The sequence below is a fragment of the Styela clava genome, chromosome 4, assembly GCF_964204865.1.
Source record: "Styela clava chromosome 4, kaStyClav1.hap1.2, whole genome shotgun sequence".
In the NCBI taxonomy this organism is placed as follows: domain Eukaryota; kingdom Metazoa; phylum Chordata; class Ascidiacea; order Stolidobranchia; family Styelidae; genus Styela; species Styela clava.
Genome location: NC_135253.1, coordinates 5,839,755 through 5,859,852, shown reverse-complemented (window position 1 = coordinate 5,859,852; position 20,098 = coordinate 5,839,755). Strand labels below are relative to the sequence as shown.

Genomic DNA, 20,098 nt, shown 5'->3' with positions numbered 1-20,098 from the left:
ATTACCATTGACAGTTAAAAACGCGGTATCTGAAAATTTTGTTGTTGCACAATCAGAAACTAGACAATAATATGAATCTTCGTCTTCTAGAGTAGTATTTTTATGTTGAGATTATAATTTCCGCCGAATCCTGTGCCCATTGAATATCTTGAAAAATCTGTTTACAAAATCCTTTTTTTCAAACAAGTTATTTTCTCAAAAATGCATGTTGTCTAAAATGAAAATTTAATGAATTGTATACATGATACCCCAGGTCACATAGATATTTTAATCTTCTGGTTAATTGCAAGAAAAGAGCTCTAATCTGTCTTATGATCAATGTCTTAGGACCAAGAGCCTAACTGATTGATATTGAAAATGTTCGAGCAGCAATAAGTAATCGATGTCAGATCATTCATGAGATACTACTGGGATGAGATAATGACCGTTTTCGGCTTCATACATTTGATTTCGAAAATTCAAAACTAAGGAACACGTATTATTTGAAAACTTGTTCGCGATATCCCTTTGGTATGGATTTCTGATTGCTATAGTTGGTGAATATAATGACAACTCACTTGGAATAGTGGGATCTACCCCTAAAGGCGTACCTCCCTTTACCCATATTACTTCTTCTCCAAACGTGTTGGACACTATACATCTGAGACCAATATCTGTATTGGATAAAACTGTCTGTGTGACAGGTCCATCTATATTTACGCAACTGCAATCTCTGGCGTCAAGAGCATTGCATGTGAAATATGCACCTGTTAAAATAGAATAAGCATTAGGATAAAATAATCCGATTTGAGTCTCTCCTATAAAATCACGGCTACTATTATAGTCAAAAACACAAACACAAAAAGTGCTTAGTACAGAAATATACAAATATCCAATTTAATTAATAATTCAAGTTAATACGCAAATTAGTGATTTTCAGGCGATGTCTGGCTGAGCACTCGTGTTACGTGAAAGACGTTCGGGTGTTGTTTCGCGTCAAATTGCTGTTTCATAATTTTTTTTAAATTGGTATAATTTATGATGAAAAATGAATCAAAAAATATATCTAAATTCAATCAAATGACCAAATATTTGTTTTTTAAATGAGTTTAAATGTTGTCATAATCAGAATCAACAATACGACCTCTGAAGCCCCCGAATGTCGTTTTGAGGTTTGATGACATCATAATATAGCAGAAGTTTAGTTATCCATTACCGCAGTGGTTGCCAACCTGTTAGTGATTCCGCACTAAAGGGGAATTTAAAGGTTGCTGGTGGGGAACTAGCGTACTTGTAAATCATATTTCAAAGTAAGCGCAATGAATGAGCATTACACAATTAAAGTCATAATAGGCTATATGCCACAAAGTGAAAAAAGACTCCCATGCTGCCACAATTACTCGAGATTTTTATTGAGAAAAATTTCTTGTAGACACAATATCAATATCTTGCCACAATATCTTGTTTCACACAATATCAGTTTCAATGGTACATTAATTAACAGTGCGAGGAAACTTTTTTTAGTTTAATTCTTTGACCGTTTTGCATTTATTCTTATACTTTGGTTCGTTGGTCTGTTGTTAATAAACGTTTGGAATAGAATAAACCAATTGTGGATATTTGGAGGAAATGATTATTTTTATCTTTAACATACAGTTCGCAGTGGGCAATAAGGGGATGGAGACATAACTTTTTTCATCGATAAAATGACTGATATTCGACTAGTCCGTTAAAAATAATAAATTAAAGCATCAAAATAAGAGACAACCTCGATACCAAGCAAGCGTGGCTGTTGGTCCAGTGTCGAGTGCCAAACAAGTTAATTCTTGACTTTTTCCGTTGCCAATAACTAAACTGCTTGAAGTTATTCCAGTTACAGAATATTTGCTCGGTATAACTGGAATATAATAATTGAACTTATTTAATAACAAGAATAATTCGCTTCGTATAACAAAAATTTTCGAAATAACACGTTGTTTCGTTTGACCGCCTTAATATATTATGATACATCCAAATTTGTATTCGCCATGTGCCTTCTCATCCAAATTTGTATTCGCCATGTGCCTTCTCGACACGCTAAAACGAAATGTACAATTTCATCTCTTTGTGCAAGATTCGACAAAAAAGCTCATAGGCAATGTGTTAAATATGCGTGTTATTTCTATTCAGTGTCCAGTAGTCCACCGTATTAATAGAAGCTTATAAATATACGATCTGTCCTTGATGAAATGTCTTTCTATAGAAGCTTTCAATAGGACAGCGAACAGTAAAACTAGTTTGTATGCTGCAAGATACAAACTTTGACATTCGATAATCGAGTTGTCTCTGTGCCTGCCCAAAATCGAACGACCTTAAAAACTAAACATCTATTACCGCGACAGTAGCAGGAGAAAGGTTGAAACAGAAAACATATATACGCTACAGCGATTACACCTATACACGAATAATCAATCTTGAGACATCGTAACTAAAATCAAGTAGCCTAAATTAAACAAACATTTACCCAAAACATTAAGTTTGACATATTTCCTGTATGATGAACCGGTTTCCATGGAAACTGCGTCGCTGTTGACATCACAAAAATATTCCGTTGCATTGTCAGAAATTGTTGGTGTGATTGAGAAGGTCGCTTCCATACCACTGAGTTTACTGCTTGAGCCCGCAATAGTTGTTGTAGAAGTAGTCACCAGAACACCATTTTTATTATTGTACCATCTCGCATTAGGCTGAGGTTTTCCATTATATGAAGTACAAATCAAGTTATTATTTCTATCTGTGTATACATCAATAATTCCATTCTCTTCGTTGTCTATATATGGATATGTTGGTACAACTGAAAAAACAGATTATGATAATAGGATTCAAAATAAACAACTAATAAGTCTTGCACTGCTCAGACGAAATAAAGTGAAAATTGCTAGTTTTATGATGTTACGTTTAATTCAATAATGTAATCGTAATTTTGCAAGTTGTAACAGTTAACTACCAATTTTACAGAAGTGGACCAATTGTCGATCATTTAACCCATAATGTTCTCAAAGTGCTACGTGCGGAGCCCCAGGGCTCCGTAAGAGAAACCTAAGGTCTCCGCGAGCTGATTGATTACTTATCGAAATGCTTACTTGGCTAATTTTGTGAGTGTTCTAAGAAGCAATATCGGCATTAATAAATGATTACATAATAATTTAATTGTGTTCATCGCTACTCATCTTTGAGTCGATATTACTATTACTAAAATGAAAGAATACTATTCGAAAATAACATCAAATACCTTCTGAACTGCCAACTATAAATAGATGGAAATCGTGTTTTTGCGATCTTGGGATTCGTCAAATTGGATTTGTTCTTTTAGCACAGAATATTTTTTTAAGTAGGATATCGCCATTACCAAAATCCCAAGGTCGGCCTAACAATCTTATAAACTTACAATTGCGCAATCCATGACCGATGCGTGCCTTGTTTTTTTGGCTCGATTGTGTTCAATGTAACCTGCGTCGACTTACGACAATATAAAATCAGTACTGCTCAGAATTACCGCGGCAATCTGCGGACATGAGAAACAATGTCGGACTACGGCATATCCTGAAAAACGCTGTTATCAAAAGATATACCGGTATATTAAAAGCAATGTCGCACTACCCACAAACTAACATGCCTACTACCGGTTCCGGTAGTTTGATTAGGATATTTGTGTCCGTCCCGATTAAATCATAACAAATTCGACAAATTTGAGCCGTTCTTGCAACACTTACTCCGTTCTAACGCAGGTCTGTCACTCGGATGTTTCTTAAGATATCACCGTTTGAAAAATACCAAATTCTGGACAAAATACGAACGATTAAAATTCACACTAATGTAAAGAAAGATTGATTTATATACTTAATAACACATAAATTATCTTATACATCGTCACATATTGAGAAAAGGTCGCATGCGACTCCGTCGGTAGTTTCAGAATTGATAAACGTACATCGCGCTTACAATTGACTGTGTTTCGATTTCAGTTACTACGGTTTAATTTCCAAAGAAAACTTAACATCACATCGAGTTTTGTGATCAACATTGTCTAAAAAGCGTTTTCAATCTGTCGCAAGTCTGCTAAAATAAAACCTATCGCGTTATCCTCCGTTTTAGGTATATTTTATAATGTAACGAAATATTTTATAATAAACAAAATGCAATCGCACACGTTAGTAGCGAATTTTTCAGTTTTTCGAAAACATCAAAAGGGAAATTTAGATTTATTCAAGGCTTGTATTAATCTTTTTAAAAAGTTTCAGCATTTAAATTGAGTAAAATAATTTTAACTCGTGAATATTAATCGATTAGTGCGGATTTTAAAATTTATTGTAGGCTCCGCGAATAATAGTCAATCGCTCCAGGGGCTCCGTAACATCAAAATTTTGAGAACCCCTGATTTAACCTAACCCTGTATGAGTTATCTTCAAATAAACATTGGGATCCTGGTAATAGGGCGTAGCAAGTTCTCGATTCATCGATTAAAATGAACACTGTTAGGGGAATCCCGTGGACAAACGTAATCCTTCATGATTAAAATACATATTTAAAAAACTTTCAACTAAAATTCGTAGTTTACATTCCTAGAGATAATAATTTATGTTTAATAAAATTACCATTGACAGTTAAAAACGCGGTATCTGAAAATTTTGTTGTTGCACAATCAGAAACTAGACAATAATATGAATCTTCGTCTTCTAGAGTAGTATTTTTATGTTGAGATTATAATTTCCGCCGAATCCTGTGCCCATTGAATATCTTGAAAAATCTGTTTACAAAATCCTTTTTTTCAAACAAGTTATTTTCTCAAAAATGCATGTTGTCTAAAATGAAAATTTAATGAATTGTATACATGATACCCCAGGTCACATAGATATTTTAATCTTCTGGTTAATTGCAAGAAAAGAGCTCTAATCTGTCTTATGATCAATGTCTTAGGACCAAGAGCCTAACTGATTGATATTGAAAATGTTCGAGCAGCAATAAGTAATCGATGTCAGATCATTCATGAGATACTACTGGGATGAGATAATGACCGTTTTCGGCTTCATACATTTGATTTCGAAAATTCAAAACTAAGGAACACGTATTATTTGAAAACTTGTTCGCGATATCCCTTTGGTATGGATTTCTGATTGCTATAGTTGGTGAATATAATGACAACTCACTTGGAATAGTGGGATCTACCCCTAAAGGCGTACCTCCCTTTACCCATATTACTTCTTCTCCAAACGTGTTGGACACTATACATCTGAGACCAATATCTGTATTGGATAAAACTGTCTGTGTGACAGGTCCATCTATATTTACGCAACTGCAATCTCTGGCGTCAAGAGCATTGCATGTGAAATATGCACCTGTTAAAATAGAATAAGCATTAGGATAAAATAATCCGATTTGAGTCTCTCCTATAAAATCACGGCTACTATTATAGTCAAAAACACAAACACAAAAAGTGCTTAGTACAGAAATATACAAATATCCAATTTAATTAATAATTCAAGTTAATACGCAAATTAGTGATTTTCAGGCGATGTCTGGCTGAGCACTCGTGTTACGTGAAAGACGTTCGGGTGTTGTTTCGCGTCAAATTGCTGTTTCATAATTTTTTTTAAATTGGTATAATTTATGATGAAAAATGAATCAAAAAATATATCTAAATTCAATCAAATGACCAAATATTTGTTTTTTAAATGAGTTTAAATGTTGTCATAATCAGAATCAACAATACGACCTCTGAAGCCCCCGAATGTCGTTTTGAGGTTTGATGACATCATAATATAGCAGAAGTTTAGTTATCCATTACCGCAGTGGTTGCCAACCTGTTAGTGATTCCGCACTAAAGGGGAATTTAAAGGTTGCTGGTGGGGAACTAGCGTACTTGTAAATCATGTTTCAAAGTAAGCGCAATGAATGAGCATTACACAATTAAAGTCATAATAGGCTATATGCCACAAAGTGAAAAAAGACTCCCATGCTGCCACAATTACTCGAGATTTTTATTGAGAAAAATTTCTTGTAGACATGTTTTTGAACATAGGTATTTAAAAACGAAGGGGCAGCACTTTGGACCGGAAATCAGAAGGGCGTATCGCATTTTTCTGTAACTATAATCGCCAACACCTTGTCAACCTGTCACATTCCCCTAGCTCAGCGTACTCGTGATTATTAAACCAAAAAGGTTGCGATTACTCTCTCGCTGCCCTGAACCGTTTTCGTTAATATCCGGAGAATGTCATGAGGCATTAGTATCTGAAATCGGATTTGCGATGAGCAATTACAAAAAATTATCCTGACTTCCCGTCTATCGTATCAAAGAAACAGTCGTACAATTCGCTATCGCGGTATTTTGTAAAATCTGGTGCGTTTGCCGTATTACTTTGCATTTAAATAACTATTTCATTTGTTGAATATCACATGCTTTTAACTCTTAATTTACTTATAGCTTGAATTAGAATTTGTTAGTTATTTGAGTCAACAAGCTATTGTTTTTTTTTTGCCTTTTCCCATTCTATGCCAATACTCATCCATGTAATAAATAATTAATTGGAACTTTTGCCCGAAAAATCTAAAACTATGAATTGGTGTTCCGCAAACTAATAAAAGTGTTCCTCGGATTGAAAAAGGTTGGAAATCACTGCACTATAACATCATAAATTTGTATTGTTTTACTATGTGATTCAAATGAAAACTTGCAAATCGTTTTCCTTGGCCATGTTGACTTGATTTATTGCAGTAAATTGTCAACAGCTATTTACCGTTATGTATATTGTAAAGATAAAATCTTAGACAACTTATATATGGGATCTAAGCGCTGTCAGTGGAAGTTCGTGCACCAAATATGTGCTTTATACATTTTTGGTCAAAGACTCGCGACCGTTTTTGACCAAATATATTATATATATGTATATACGCTTAAAACGATTACCTGCCACTGGAAATTTATCCTTCACAATCGTAACTAAAATTAAGTAAATAAGCAATTACCCAAAACATTAAGTTTGACATAATTCCTGTATGATGAACCAGTTTCCATAAAAACTGCATCGCTGTTGACATCACAAAAATATTCTGTTGCATTGTCAGCAATTGTTGGTGTGATTGAGAAAGTCGCTTCCATACCACTGAGTTCACTGCTTGAGCCCGCAATAGTTGTTGTAGAAGTGGTCACCAGATTCCCATTTTTGTTATTGTACCATCTCACATTAGGCTGAGGTTTTCCATTATATGAAGTACAAATCAAGTTATTATTTCGATCCCAGTATACATCAATAATTCCATTTTCTTCCTTAAGTATATATGGGTACGTTGGTGCACCTGGAATATCAGAACACACTATTTATTTTACTTAAAAAATAAATTACTAAGGAACTTTAACCTCGGAGGTTGAAAATATTTTAATATTTACATGAAAATTCCGGATTAAATTCCTTGGCATAGCAAAGCCATCAAATTACCCTTACGGATTAAAAAAAAACATTCCCATTGAATAACCTATGTGCAAATACATGCACTCACGAGAGAAATGTTCTTTCAAAAACTACTTCTTTATTATTCACTAATATTAATTTAGAATAAGAATGTATAATAAATTTACTTACCGTTGACGGTTAAAAAGGCGGTGTTCGAAAATTTGGTTGTTGCACAATCAGAAACTAGACAATAATACGAATCTTCATCTTCTAGAGAAGTGCTTTGTATGTTGAGATTATAATTTCCGCCAATTCCTGTGCCCATTGAATATCTTGGGAAAACTGTTTACAAAAGTTGTTACAAATATATTTTTTATTTTGCAAAAATTTCGTATCGTTCAAAATAACATCTATCAAGTTGTACACACATATACAGATGTGGATTTCTTGTGAAATTCAAATGCTATGGTTGTGATTTCGATGCGGAAAGTCTCCAATATGCCGCATAACAAATTTATTCAGAGATGAACTGCTGGCTAATATCGAGAATTCACAACATTTATGAATAATGATAATCGGTGTCAACTTATTTATGAGATACTGATGAGGTGAGATAATGTTCTTATCGTAAACTTTATATTTGGATTCAGTTATTTTTAAAGTAGATAACTAATTAAAAAATTCTGCGGGATAATGGGGATACACTTCTGGTTGCTAAAAGTAATCATAACTCACTTGGGATAGTGGGATCTACTCCAAGAGGTACGCCCCCCTTCACCTATTGCACTTCTTCCCCCATTGTGTCGGACACCGTACACCTGAGACTAATGTCTTTCGTGGATAAAACTGTCTCCGTGGCTGGTCCTTCTATATTTACGCAACTGCAATCATGTTCGCCGTCCATAGCATTGCAGGTGAAATTCGCATCTGGTAAATTCAAATTAACATTATAATAAATGAAATTCGCACCTGTTAAAATATAATTAGCATTATGATAAAATAATCCGATTTGAGTCTTTCTTATGAAACCATGGCTATTACCATAGTCAAAAACACGGACACAAAAAAGTGTTTAATATAGGAATATATGAATATACAAGTTTCCAAATCCTTACCAGATCACGTGTTGTTAATACTTGAAATAGTGATTTTCAAACGGTGTCTGGCGGAGCAATGGTGTCCCGTAAAGGACGTTCGGGTGTTTCGCGTCAAATTGCTGTTTCACAATTTTTTGAATATTGTTATATTTGTTTGAAGGCAAATTAATTGAAAAATATATATAAATTCAATCAAATGACCACGTATTTGGTTTTTGGATGAGTCTATTTCGGAATTTAAAGGTTAATGGTGGGGAACTAGCGTTCTTGTAAAAAATATTTCAAAGTAAGCGCAATGAATGAGTATTACACAATTAAAGTCATAATAGGCTCAAAGTGAAAAAAAATACTCCCATGCTGCCACAATTACTCGAGATTTTTACCGAGAAAAATTCCTTGTAAACATGTTTTTGAACATAGGTATTTAATTACGGAGGGGCGATACCTTGGGTCGAAAATCAGAAATGTGTATCGTATGGTTTTCTGTAACTACAATCGCAAGCACCTGTCAACCTGTCACATTCCTCAATCGTACCCGTGATTATTAAACCAAAAAGGTTGCTATTACTCTTTCGCTGCCCTGAACCGTGTTTGTCAATATCCGGAGAAGGTCATGAAATATTGGCATCTGAAATCGGATTTGCGATAATCAGTTACAAAAAATGATCCTGACATCCCGTCTATCGTATCACAGAAACAGTCGTACAATTCGCTATCGCGGTATTTTGTAATATTTAGTGCTATTGTATTCCTTTGCATTTAAATACCTATTTCATTTGTTGAATATTACATGCTTTTACCTCTTAATTTACTTATAGCTCGAATTAGAATTTGTTAGTTATTTTTCTTACTCGAGTCAATAAGCTATTGTGTTTTTTTTTTGCTTTTTCCATTCTATGCCAATACTGATCCATGTAATTAATATTTGATTGGATCGTTTTCCCAAAAAATCTGAAACTATCAATTTGTGTTCCGCAAAATATTAAAAGTGTTTCTTGGATTAAAAAGGGTAGGAAATCACTGCATCAAAGCATCATAAAATTGTATTGTTTTACTATGTGATTCAGATGAAAATTTGAAAATCGGCTTCCCTGGCCACGTTAACTTGAATAATTGCAATAAATTTTTGACAGACAAATACTGTTATGTTATAGTCAGTAGTGGGATTCAGCCGGTTCGCACCGGTTCTATAGAACCGTCTCACGGAATTTTATGAGATTAGCGAACCGGTTTGCATCACATGACTTTTTGTAACAGAACCGCCTGAAAATATGGCATTTGTATGATGGAACTAGCTGACAAAAAATTTGAATCCAACCACTGGTTATAGTAAAGATAAAATCACAGGTAACTTATATATCTGACCTAAGGACTGTTAATGGAAACTTTAGTACCCAATATGTGCCCTTTACATTTTTGGTAGAAGACTCGCGACCGCGTTTGACCAAATATTTATTATATATATATTATATATATATAATTTATATAATAACAATTGTCTCGAACCAGCAAGGACGATTTAAAAAAGAATTAAAAAGTTATGAAAACTTACCTGCCCATCTGTATAAATTACAGGTAAAAACCGCCAATGTTAAGTATCGTCTGAACATGATCTGAACATATGCTACATATTCGTAAATATTTCTATTTTACTATTTACCATATGGAATAGCGACCCTCGAGACTGACTGGAAATTGTTATAAGTAAGTATCTTCTGAATGATCGCGTCTTTATGTTTGATATCTAACTCAAATTGCCTTCAATATGCCCGAAGTTGACGAATCATACTTGGAACACTATTTTCTGATATCATATTCGACTAATGTGGAAGAAGTTATACAAATTCAAACTAGGATAAAACAATAGCACGTATGTCTCTATCACACACTATTTATGGAATGCCTCGCCAATCAACTGACGTGATTATAAAAACAATTGGATTAAATATATATAGGAGCAATATTTGCCAAAGACTGGTAAAACAAACATTTAGCATTAATCGTTAACTTGAAGATCCCTATCTCTGTCTTAGCCGCATATCCAAATCTTGATCTCCTGGACCTAGACTTATTGTCAAGTAAAACACATTTGCGAATTAAACATTGCTGACTGTTTTAGTGTTCAGCGCCTTTGTTTGTGTCATTTTATAAATTTTATTTTTTGAAGCAATGGCGGATTAATTACCGACCATTTATGTTTACTTGATGGGCATACTTTGTTAATGGCTGAAGTTTGACTTTGACCCTAGAATTTGAACATATTCTTAAGACACTCGACGCACAGCAAATATGTTTGCTTATGTATAACGCCATCCATCCATGCTTTTTAAACAAAGACTTCTGATAATAGAATTTGAAATTCTGTCCCTTTCTAATAACAAGTTCGTGGACTTTGACACGTGAAACTATACAATAGTTATCATTCCTTCTGATTGGCTTTGCATCAGATATTTTGAAAATGGGCTGTTTTCTGATGGTCTGGCCCAACTGTCTCCTCGCGGAGTTGATACGCTTAGAATCTCTAATTCATCCAACAGATCGACAGGAGAACCACGCTCTGATCGTTGTAAGGATGACGATATAGAAAATATGTCTCCTTCTGGTAGTTCAGGTTCCTCGATGTCTTCCTCATCCATTGACGTTGTAGACGAAGATTCCGAGGATTCTGAGAAGGGAGGAAGACTAGTGCTTCCTGAGTCTGCCGTTCCAATGTCATCGTATGCTATGTTGATTGCACCTAAATATGAAATGCATTAGAACTGCATCATTTTTCATCATCAATGATATAACATAATATAAAACAGCCTTCAATGTCAAACCTATATTTCTTTAATGTTATATTTCGTTAACGTGGGCAAGCAACATGGAGAATATTAACAAAAAGAGGTGGTCAGGTCAATTTAATTGATTCAATGCATCTTCTTATTCTCAAAATTTAGTTACGTAAGTCCAGTCGACAACTTCAATATAAAGAAAAGCGTTTGCTTGCCCGCCATAGACCAATAGGGGTATTGGAAGACTCTATTCTCAGCCTAAAATGACAGTTCGTGGGACAACTCAAATAAGGCCCAGCCAACATTGTGGCGACAACTAATTCTCTGAATTTGATCTGATATATATACTAAATTGCTCAAATTACCTCAATCGAAAAAAAATAAACTACACAGATTTGTATGGTCAAGCTAGATTAAATTTAATATACTGTACCATGTAGCGAATCATCTGACACAGGCTCAACTAAATCCAGACTGATTTCTTTTTTCATTGGAAGTTGAGAACTATTGTCTTCGCTAGTTGATGAAGTGCTTTCTGTATCAGTTGGTGGTGAAATTTCCAATTGTGGTACCACCTGTAATCAGATAACAAAAAAGCATTTGTTAATGAAACTCTGACCTAAATGGATTCAGTGCACATTACGGCAAGAGGGAAACACACAATTAAGTGGGAACAAACAACATTGCGGATAACTTTACGTGTGCGACAGTAACTTACGCCATCATGATTGAAACCCCATGTGGTGGTAACATTATTTCGACTTCGGTAAATTTCGGGATAAAACATAATAAGACAACAACTACAAACATGATAATATTTGTGTCAAATAATTGAATGTATGTGTCATTTTCTGACATCATATTGCACAATATTAAATTTTGTGAATATATTAGTTACTCATTACGATATAATCAATGATGTGTTGAAACGAGTTACCGAAGTGCGATTTTGAAATTAAAAAAATTATAAATGTTAATAAATTTTAATATATATATATATATACTGTTAGGTGCAAGAGATATATTGAGTTTGATGTATATATGCCAAATACTACGGCAGCAGTGCAAGTGCCACGATTTGTACTCAAAATCAATAAACAAAGATGATGTTATGCGTGCAACTCTTAATACCGATCAGTGATAATTATTTGAATAAGTCTACCGTATTTTCATCTGTGACATTCTTCTTTGTTTTTCTTTTCTTGCAAAGAATGTATACAAGCAGTAACAACAGCAGAATTATTACAGCAATAGCAACTATTATTCCAATGATAGCAACTGGGCCCAAAGGAGCTGAATAAAAATAGATGAACCGGATTATGATATATTTACTGTGTGTCTAAGGACTCTATAGATTGTATAGAATCATAGGTCATAACTACGGTTTATGGGTCTACAGTTCTGCATAGTATTTTGAGTATTCCTTATTGGCGCGATACCCGAAAAGTACTCTGATGATGTGATATGTATTCGATAGTAGGTGTTGTCAGTTGTTATAACTGGTTAAGTAACCCAAAATATATTCAGCATGGAAATATCCCGCTTACTTGTAACCTCCAAAATAAATGAAGACGTGCTTGATGCCGCTAGAGCTTCGTTCCACACAGCACACGTAAATCGTATGTTGTCATTGGTAATGTTTCCTACCATCTGCATATAGGCTGTAACGTTACGTCTTCCGTACGAGTCGGACGGGCTGGTTTCAACATCGACGTTCGTGGTCAGAGCGATGCCACCTGAATGATTGTTACATTTACTTATATCAGTAATTCAATACTACGTAAGACAAAGAAATTCTATAGTTGCCTGTTGCTATTTGGTATTGTTTTGTAATGTATAAAGAAAAGCATGACACCCAGGCTAACGTATCTAAAACTCTGTCACATATAACGTCACATAAAACTCTATGGAAATTCTTTCATTGATAATTTATTTTGTACCTCGATACCATGTTATGTTGGGAGTAGGTTTTCCGTTTTCCGCTCTACATGTTATGGTAATTGGTACTCCTTCTGCAACCGTTATTGTTCCTATCGAGGGATCGTAATCTTCAATAGTTGGTCCAATCGGCGGTACTGAGATAATAGTAAAACTTAACGAATACTCGGAATTAGCACAAAAAACAATAAATTTCCAGAATTTTAACGATATTTTGTAGATTTATTGCTTGTTTACAACTTCCATATTTGCTAAAATGTAAGTTGAATCGAGTCTCAAACTTGTGAACTGTTCATATTTAAATAAATACGTTTTTTAATGCATGCGTATGAAAATTTTTCATTTGAACAATTCTTAATCTAGATTTTATCTAATTTGGAATATCTGAATAATCTTTTTTTGAAGTATTTCGTCTCGAGCAAAAATCAGTGATATGCAAGCAACTGCTTATATATATCGTGGCGATCATGCTTACCTAATACAACCAAAGTTATATCTTTCTTCTGTGCCGGTATAACAGCAGGATCTTCAGCTATCAAAGCGTCGTTATTCATAATACAGGTATAAACTTCTCTATCTTCTGTCAGATTTGGAGTTAATGATAGAGTTGCACTGCTGTTATATAAAGATGATTTCGGTGGATATATTTGTTTTTCAACGCCGACGATGATTTGATCGTTACCTGGACAATAACATTGAGAAGTAAATTTCATCTAGCTAGCACAAGGAAAGTGTTTCATCGAAAAATCTTTTGCCTCAGACAGTGCACATGTTTTGTAGTACAGTTTAATCGACAATCTTTACCTTTGAACCAAGATACATCAGCTGCTGGCTTAGCATTCCATGCTTCGCATCTGATCAAGATAGTCTCTTCAACGATGACCCTATATTCTCCATCAGGTGCTTCGTCAATTACAATAGGGCCATGAGGTGGAACTGAAGAATCATAAAATAAAAAGACATAAGTCGGCATTAGCTATTCGGGTGCTAAGGAGTGTATAAACAGGGTTAATATAAATTACGAAATGCAGACATGGGTAAAACTTCAAAATTTTTCCAAAATAATAATTAATTCAGAATAAATTAAGTTCAGTAGTTGAAAAAGGGTCTACTTTATTTATATTCAGTCGAATCGAGTCGACTTTTTTGATTTAAAAAATTTATTCTAAATTTAATATTGTTTTTATTCGTGAGTACCAAAAGGCTACACTCACCCAGTACAACCAGCATGGCATTTGAAGATTGAACATTACAATTAGTAACTTGACATTGATAAACATCTTCATCTTCCAGCTGTACGTTTGTAATTGTGAGATCATAATTTCCAGATAGACTATTCCCAGTCTTGTCATTCATTGAATATCTTGGATATCCTGATTGATAAGACATTTTTTGACAATATTCCGAGCAAATGACTTCTCAGTAAGAAAAGATTCACAAAATTATCGATTGTAAAATTTAAGAGTACCGGGAATAGTTGAAACTGTGCCAAGAGCAAATCCTCCTTTTGTCCATTGTACCTCTTCACCAATCACCCCCTCGACTCTACAAATCAGTGTCACAGAGTTTTCAAAAACCGCGCTTGTATCTATTGGATTCGACGAAACTTTCACACAATTACAATTTCCGGTGTCAGAAAGACTGCACAAAATTTCCGAACCTGGATATCCACCGAAGATAAAATATGTAATAAAGGGTAAAATGGATTTATCGTTTGATTAGTTGATATTATTTAATGAGGCGTGTTTATTTAAGGCCTGCTCCTTAAACTTAGTTATAGCTCTTGTTACATATCGTCAGACTAATAAAAAAATTGCCTACGTCAAATTTTAACATTTTGAGTAAATTAAAAAAAACTTCATAACTTTCCCATTTTTCAATCTATTTCAAAAAAAATTTATCTAGATTTATCTTATCAAATTTTTAATTATTTTAAGATATCTATAACTTCCAAATTCTATTTTATATGCGCTAAAATTGACTTAGGCATTTTTTTATTCCCGCACCCTGAGTTAGGCAATATTATTCACATCTTCGCCCTATATTTTCTCTGTACATTCGCTTGACCTATATACTTTGTAAAAGTCCATTCGGCAAATAATGAGAGAGTGACTTCCATTAAATTAATATGACACGAAAGCCAAGTCAAAAATTCGATATTCCTCCTTAATCATAATTTGGCTTTGATGATCATAAGAATAGATGTCAGCCCACAGGCCAGATGAATTGTATTCAATTGATACAAGGAATGTAAAATTTCACAACTCAAGCAACAAACAATATAATAGAATCAAAACATAAATACCTCTTTTGAACCTAAAACATCAACATAAACAAACAACTGTAATCATGAATTTATAGTAGTATACTTCATTTAAGTTTGTATAATCTACTCGTGAGGAAGGTTGTCATAAAAAGGATGACAGTCAATTGGCATAATTGATTTCATTTCTTGAAGATCATTAAATTTCCTTGCACAAACTGGAATACGAGATCTGAACATTGGCACCCATTGACTTTGAACATTCTGTACACGGTGTGGTAGCGCTTTCCAAATTGCTTTCTCAAACGAAAGCTTGTAACGAATACTACCATCACTTTCGTACTTCAGGGCACGCAAATCATGCACTCTGGGATCTCCTACTCTTTTTCCGGGTCTAATGCTTTGAAGGAACAATTGATTCATTCTTTTGAAATCAGTGTGCCTCATTTGGCGAACATGATAGGGTGATGGATGGATTCTTGCGGATTCCATAAGTACGATCAAATCTCTTTCAGAAAAAATGTCGCCTACGATCTTTCGTTCAATGACGCTGTGCATCGAGTCACATTCCATTTGTGTATGTCCAGCCACCAAAAATTTTTGCTCTATATCTATGTTGTAAGTTCTTGCCAGACTAGAATATGCATTGGCTACCGTGCTATTCCTATTTTGGTAACCACATCCATCGCTCCAAACTATGATATGCTTCAGCTCGGGATTATTACAAATGATTCGCTTAAAATGCTCAAACTGCAAGTAAGCAAATACTTCACTAGAAAGATTGCCTTCAGTTTCATTCCAGACGTAGCAGTAACCTGCTTTTGATTTCGTATCATATAAGGTGAAATTGTGTACCTGTAGCTTAGTTCTGTAATATGAGGTACTAGCTCTCGTTTTAGGACATAAAAGCACGGCCTGTAGATCCATCGTCCAAACGGATTTATTTGCACTTGCAGAATCTTTGTCGGTTATTTTTTCTTTTCTAGCATCATCCTTCAGTTTGATATGCAAGTTATACTCAACTGTACTCATGTTACCATGTTTGTAACCTACACACTTATCACACTGATCCTTTCGGGGAATGAAAACTGAGTATTTATATCTGTGGAAAATCTCGTTGAAATAAGCTTCACTAACGACCCTCCTGTTTTCTTCCTCTGCAACATTTTGGTAATGTCTGTGGAGGGCAGATATTGTGGTGCCTGGATACAAAAATTTTATGTTTCTGTAACTTGGCAATTTTCTGCAATAATGCGAGTCTACAGTTGGTAGTGTGCTGAGCCACTCTTTTATAAACTCTCTATCCCTTTCACTTACTTTTACACACTTTCCACTTTTCGGACCTGCCTGAACAACAGCTGTTTGGTTAGAAGAGGTTTTATCTTTAATCCAAGATACCACAAAGTTCTGCAAGGCATCCCAAACGTGGAAGCAAACATTTCTTTGCAGACTGGCAGCTCAGAACCATTCGAAAGCTTTAGTTTGTAAACATATGAAGATTTTCTCCTAGATACACCGGAAGATCTTTGTTGTTTAACCTCATGTGTCCCAACCAGAGTATTTATGAATATTTTGCGTTCATTCCAAGTCGTCATAGACCAAAATTTAATGAACATAGCAAGTCTTTGATCTTCATCTACAACGTTACACTGGCGAGTTTTGACTTTGCTACAGAATGCAGATCTACATGGTGGCCCTGGTTGACGATTGGGCACATTCTTTCCTTTCCAGTTTCTATATGATTTTCCACGGAGGCGCCTGATTTTTCCTTTATTTTGTTTCCATTTATCGTGCACTGGTCTCTTTTCTCGGTTAGGTGAGGGCTCGTCATAGGTTTCAATAGTGCCATCTGATCTTGTAGAGCCTTCATTGGTATTGTTCGAAATACTCGTCGTGTCCAGATTATCGAGACTTACATCAATATCCAGTATTTCGTGGAACGGTAAATAGCCACTTTCACTATATAAATATGCATCGTAATCCCCCTCGCAACCATCGAGCTGAAGCTCTATAAAACTTCCAACTTCATTCACCTCATCTGTGAAAATTAAATACGAATACATATTAAGATCGCTCGCTACTATCGCCGTATAAATCCGCATTTTTTGGCGTTCAATAACTTACCACGTGTGACACAATCATTTGCAGAAGCATTTCCAAGTAGAGCATAGTTTCTCAGCTTCCTGGACTCCATACTGTTAATATTCGACCACTACAATTACTTGCCGGTAGCGTCCAGATGTTGAAATAAATATATATTGCAGTACACCCTACTTGAACCAGAAAGCGTTGCTAGTCGAAGAGTGCCGTAACGACACCAGAACGTACAAAAATTGGATGCGGACAGGCGTGTTTAAATGTGCCTATCTCAATTATAGTCAGTTTAGGCAAAACCAAAATCTGCCCAAGTCCACTTCCTGAGATAGGCAGATTCGTTTTTGCCCCCTAGCGGCTGATTTATACCAGATATGAATGTTTAAATAACATAGAAAGATAGATCTTTCCCCAACGAATCCAGCGATACCAAAATCTCAAAATCGACAAAAAGTGACTTAGGCAATTTTTTTATTAGTGTGACGATATACTAGATCATATATGTACACCGGCGTTTTTAAAAATTAAGCACACGTACTCATTCTTATCCCTCTTAATAAAATGAGCTGCACATACAATAGATGACTGCTGCTTGAAAACAATATAATTCGAACCCCAAGAATTTGTTATTCCGAAGATTTTTAGAGTATTATGATTTTTTATGGAAATTTAAAAAAGTATTCAACTGTTTGATAATATATATGCCAAAGAGCGATAATTATCAGCTGTATTTCATGTGAGTAATATCAATATAAATCAACTGAATCATATTAAAAATTGTAAATCATCTTACCTATTTCATTCCATATATTTATATAGATTACAACAAAATACAATATATACTTTCTCAGCATCTTCAACCATGCAACCTAAAATCTGTAATTTTAATCAGCAATGAAGATACCGAGAACAAATAGATGACCAAGAATTTTTCGTTACAAATCTGAGCTGTAAACAGGCCTCTCTGTGAAGATTGGCTATTGGCTGCTGATGACGCATGGTTGACAATTTACGAACATGTTTAAATCTGTGTATCGCCCAGAACATGTATTTATTATTTACTTACATATAGTATCACTAGGTTTTTACGACTCAATGATTTTCGCTTGTTTCAAATTATGTCAAACTTTTCGATATCAGCCCGAAGTAAAGATCTTTAATAAAGCTGAGTCTGTTTATTGCAATTTGAACTAAAAATATGTTAGCAAAATGTAGTAATAGTGTTCGCTCCTTACTAATATTTGGTTAAGTTATCCACTACTGAGATTTCCATAGTAATATAGGCCTTAGTGGAAGACTGAAAGTATGCATACCTTGAGATTGAACTCCTGCGCTGCCTATCGAACCTGACAGCGTTGTGCGCTTTAAGCGTTATTAGGAAACAGGAATAGAAATATGGCCCTGATTGTTATTTGAATACCCTCATCCGATCAAGGCTTACTGGACTATCATAGAGACGATGGACTTGATCTACAGTTTTCCATATTTTACATGTCACATTTTTGATAGGAAAAATCGCTGGACAATAACTTGCTTATACGTCTAGAACTACTGTTTTCAACTTTCCGAAATAGCAAAAGTTCGCTTGGCGAACGCTTAATATTCACCACTCCTGCTTCGAAAAATAACGACAATAAGATTTTTATTAAATTTGAAGGTTAGATCGTTTTCCTGACTGCAGCATACTTGATTACCAACCCAGGCTATAGCTATTAAAGGCAATAGTTCAGTTTCAAAGAGATATTAATATCAGTTACTAAAAGACGATGTATAGGTGTTAGATGCTAGAACAGTGTTTCCCAACCCAAGTCCGCGGTCTCAAATGAGTCCGCGGAGCGTTTGAATGAGTCCGCAACGAGCCGGAAATTCACAACGGGCCGCAAACGTTTTTGCGAAACTTAACCATCAGCCAAACTATTTACGTTAGAATTTATTTAATAAATAGCAATTTACTATTCGAAAATTTGGTAACAGGTGACGCGACAGGTCACTTGCGAGTCGCTTAATCACACGATTGGATTTCACAACTCACTTGCGGATTTCCGACAAAAACACGAGTCGGCACGCGCATGGATAGATAGATACCTAAGTGGTGTTTCTCGCCTGCTCGAACAACGGGGAATCATTTTTATCTGGTGTGTGTCAATGGTGACAACCTAAATTTGCTAAATTGTAAAGCGACAATACAAAATACTAGAAATAAAACGGAGAACACCATAACTTTTGTTTCAAATTAAAAACGCTCTTTTAGACATTGCAAATCGCAAAATTTCGGGTGTTACTGTAGTATACGTGTATCAGGGCATTTTCCCTTAAGATTCTTTGCTTTACTGCTTCCACATTAGTAGGTACAGTACTGGAGCGCCGTAAGTGTTTTACGGACAGCTCAGATTTGTCGTATTCACAAAAATACGAATCAAAACAAAATATAATCGGGCACCACGTATTTTTGTGTCCACTGATTGTCATTCGCAAGATAACGCAAAAAAATATGTATCAAAACTAAATTTAATGGGACAATGT

The 20,098-nt window shown here is 34.9% G+C and overlaps 1 protein-coding gene across 1 annotated transcript; it reads right to left on the bottom strand.

Moving 5' to 3' along the window:
* Positions 1-10,316: 10,316 nt before the first annotated feature.
* On the bottom strand, positions 10,317-18,560 carry LOC120326932 (nephrin-like). Its single transcript, XM_039393288.2, has 10 exons — positions 18,369-18,560; positions 14,687-14,878; positions 14,433-14,591; positions 14,023-14,154; positions 13,694-13,900; positions 13,221-13,355; positions 12,828-13,016; positions 12,443-12,573; positions 11,714-11,855; positions 10,317-11,243 (listed from the first exon to the last, which is right to left on the bottom strand). Exons 1-10 carry the CDS (start codon positions 18,427-18,429, stop codon positions 10,912-10,914), a joined length of 1,680 nt encoding a protein of 559 aa, XP_039249222.2. The 5' UTR covers positions 18,430-18,560; the 3' UTR covers positions 10,317-10,911.
* Between the last annotated feature and the right edge of the window lie 1,538 nt (positions 18,561-20,098).

Excerpts from the sequence above, each read along its gene's own strand:
- LOC120326932 (XM_039393288.2), bottom strand. The coding sequence starts at position 18,429 with ATGCTGAGAAAGTATATATTGTATTTTGTTGTAATCTATATAAATATA. Across the intron at positions 14,592-14,686 it reads CACAGTTTCAACTATTCCCG|GATATCCAAGATATTCAATG; the intron begins GTACTCTTAAAT and ends CTTATCAATCAG. Across the intron at positions 13,017-13,220 it reads CAACATAACATGGTATCGAG|GTGGCATCGCTCTGACCACG; the intron begins GTACAAAATAAA and ends ACAATCATTCAG.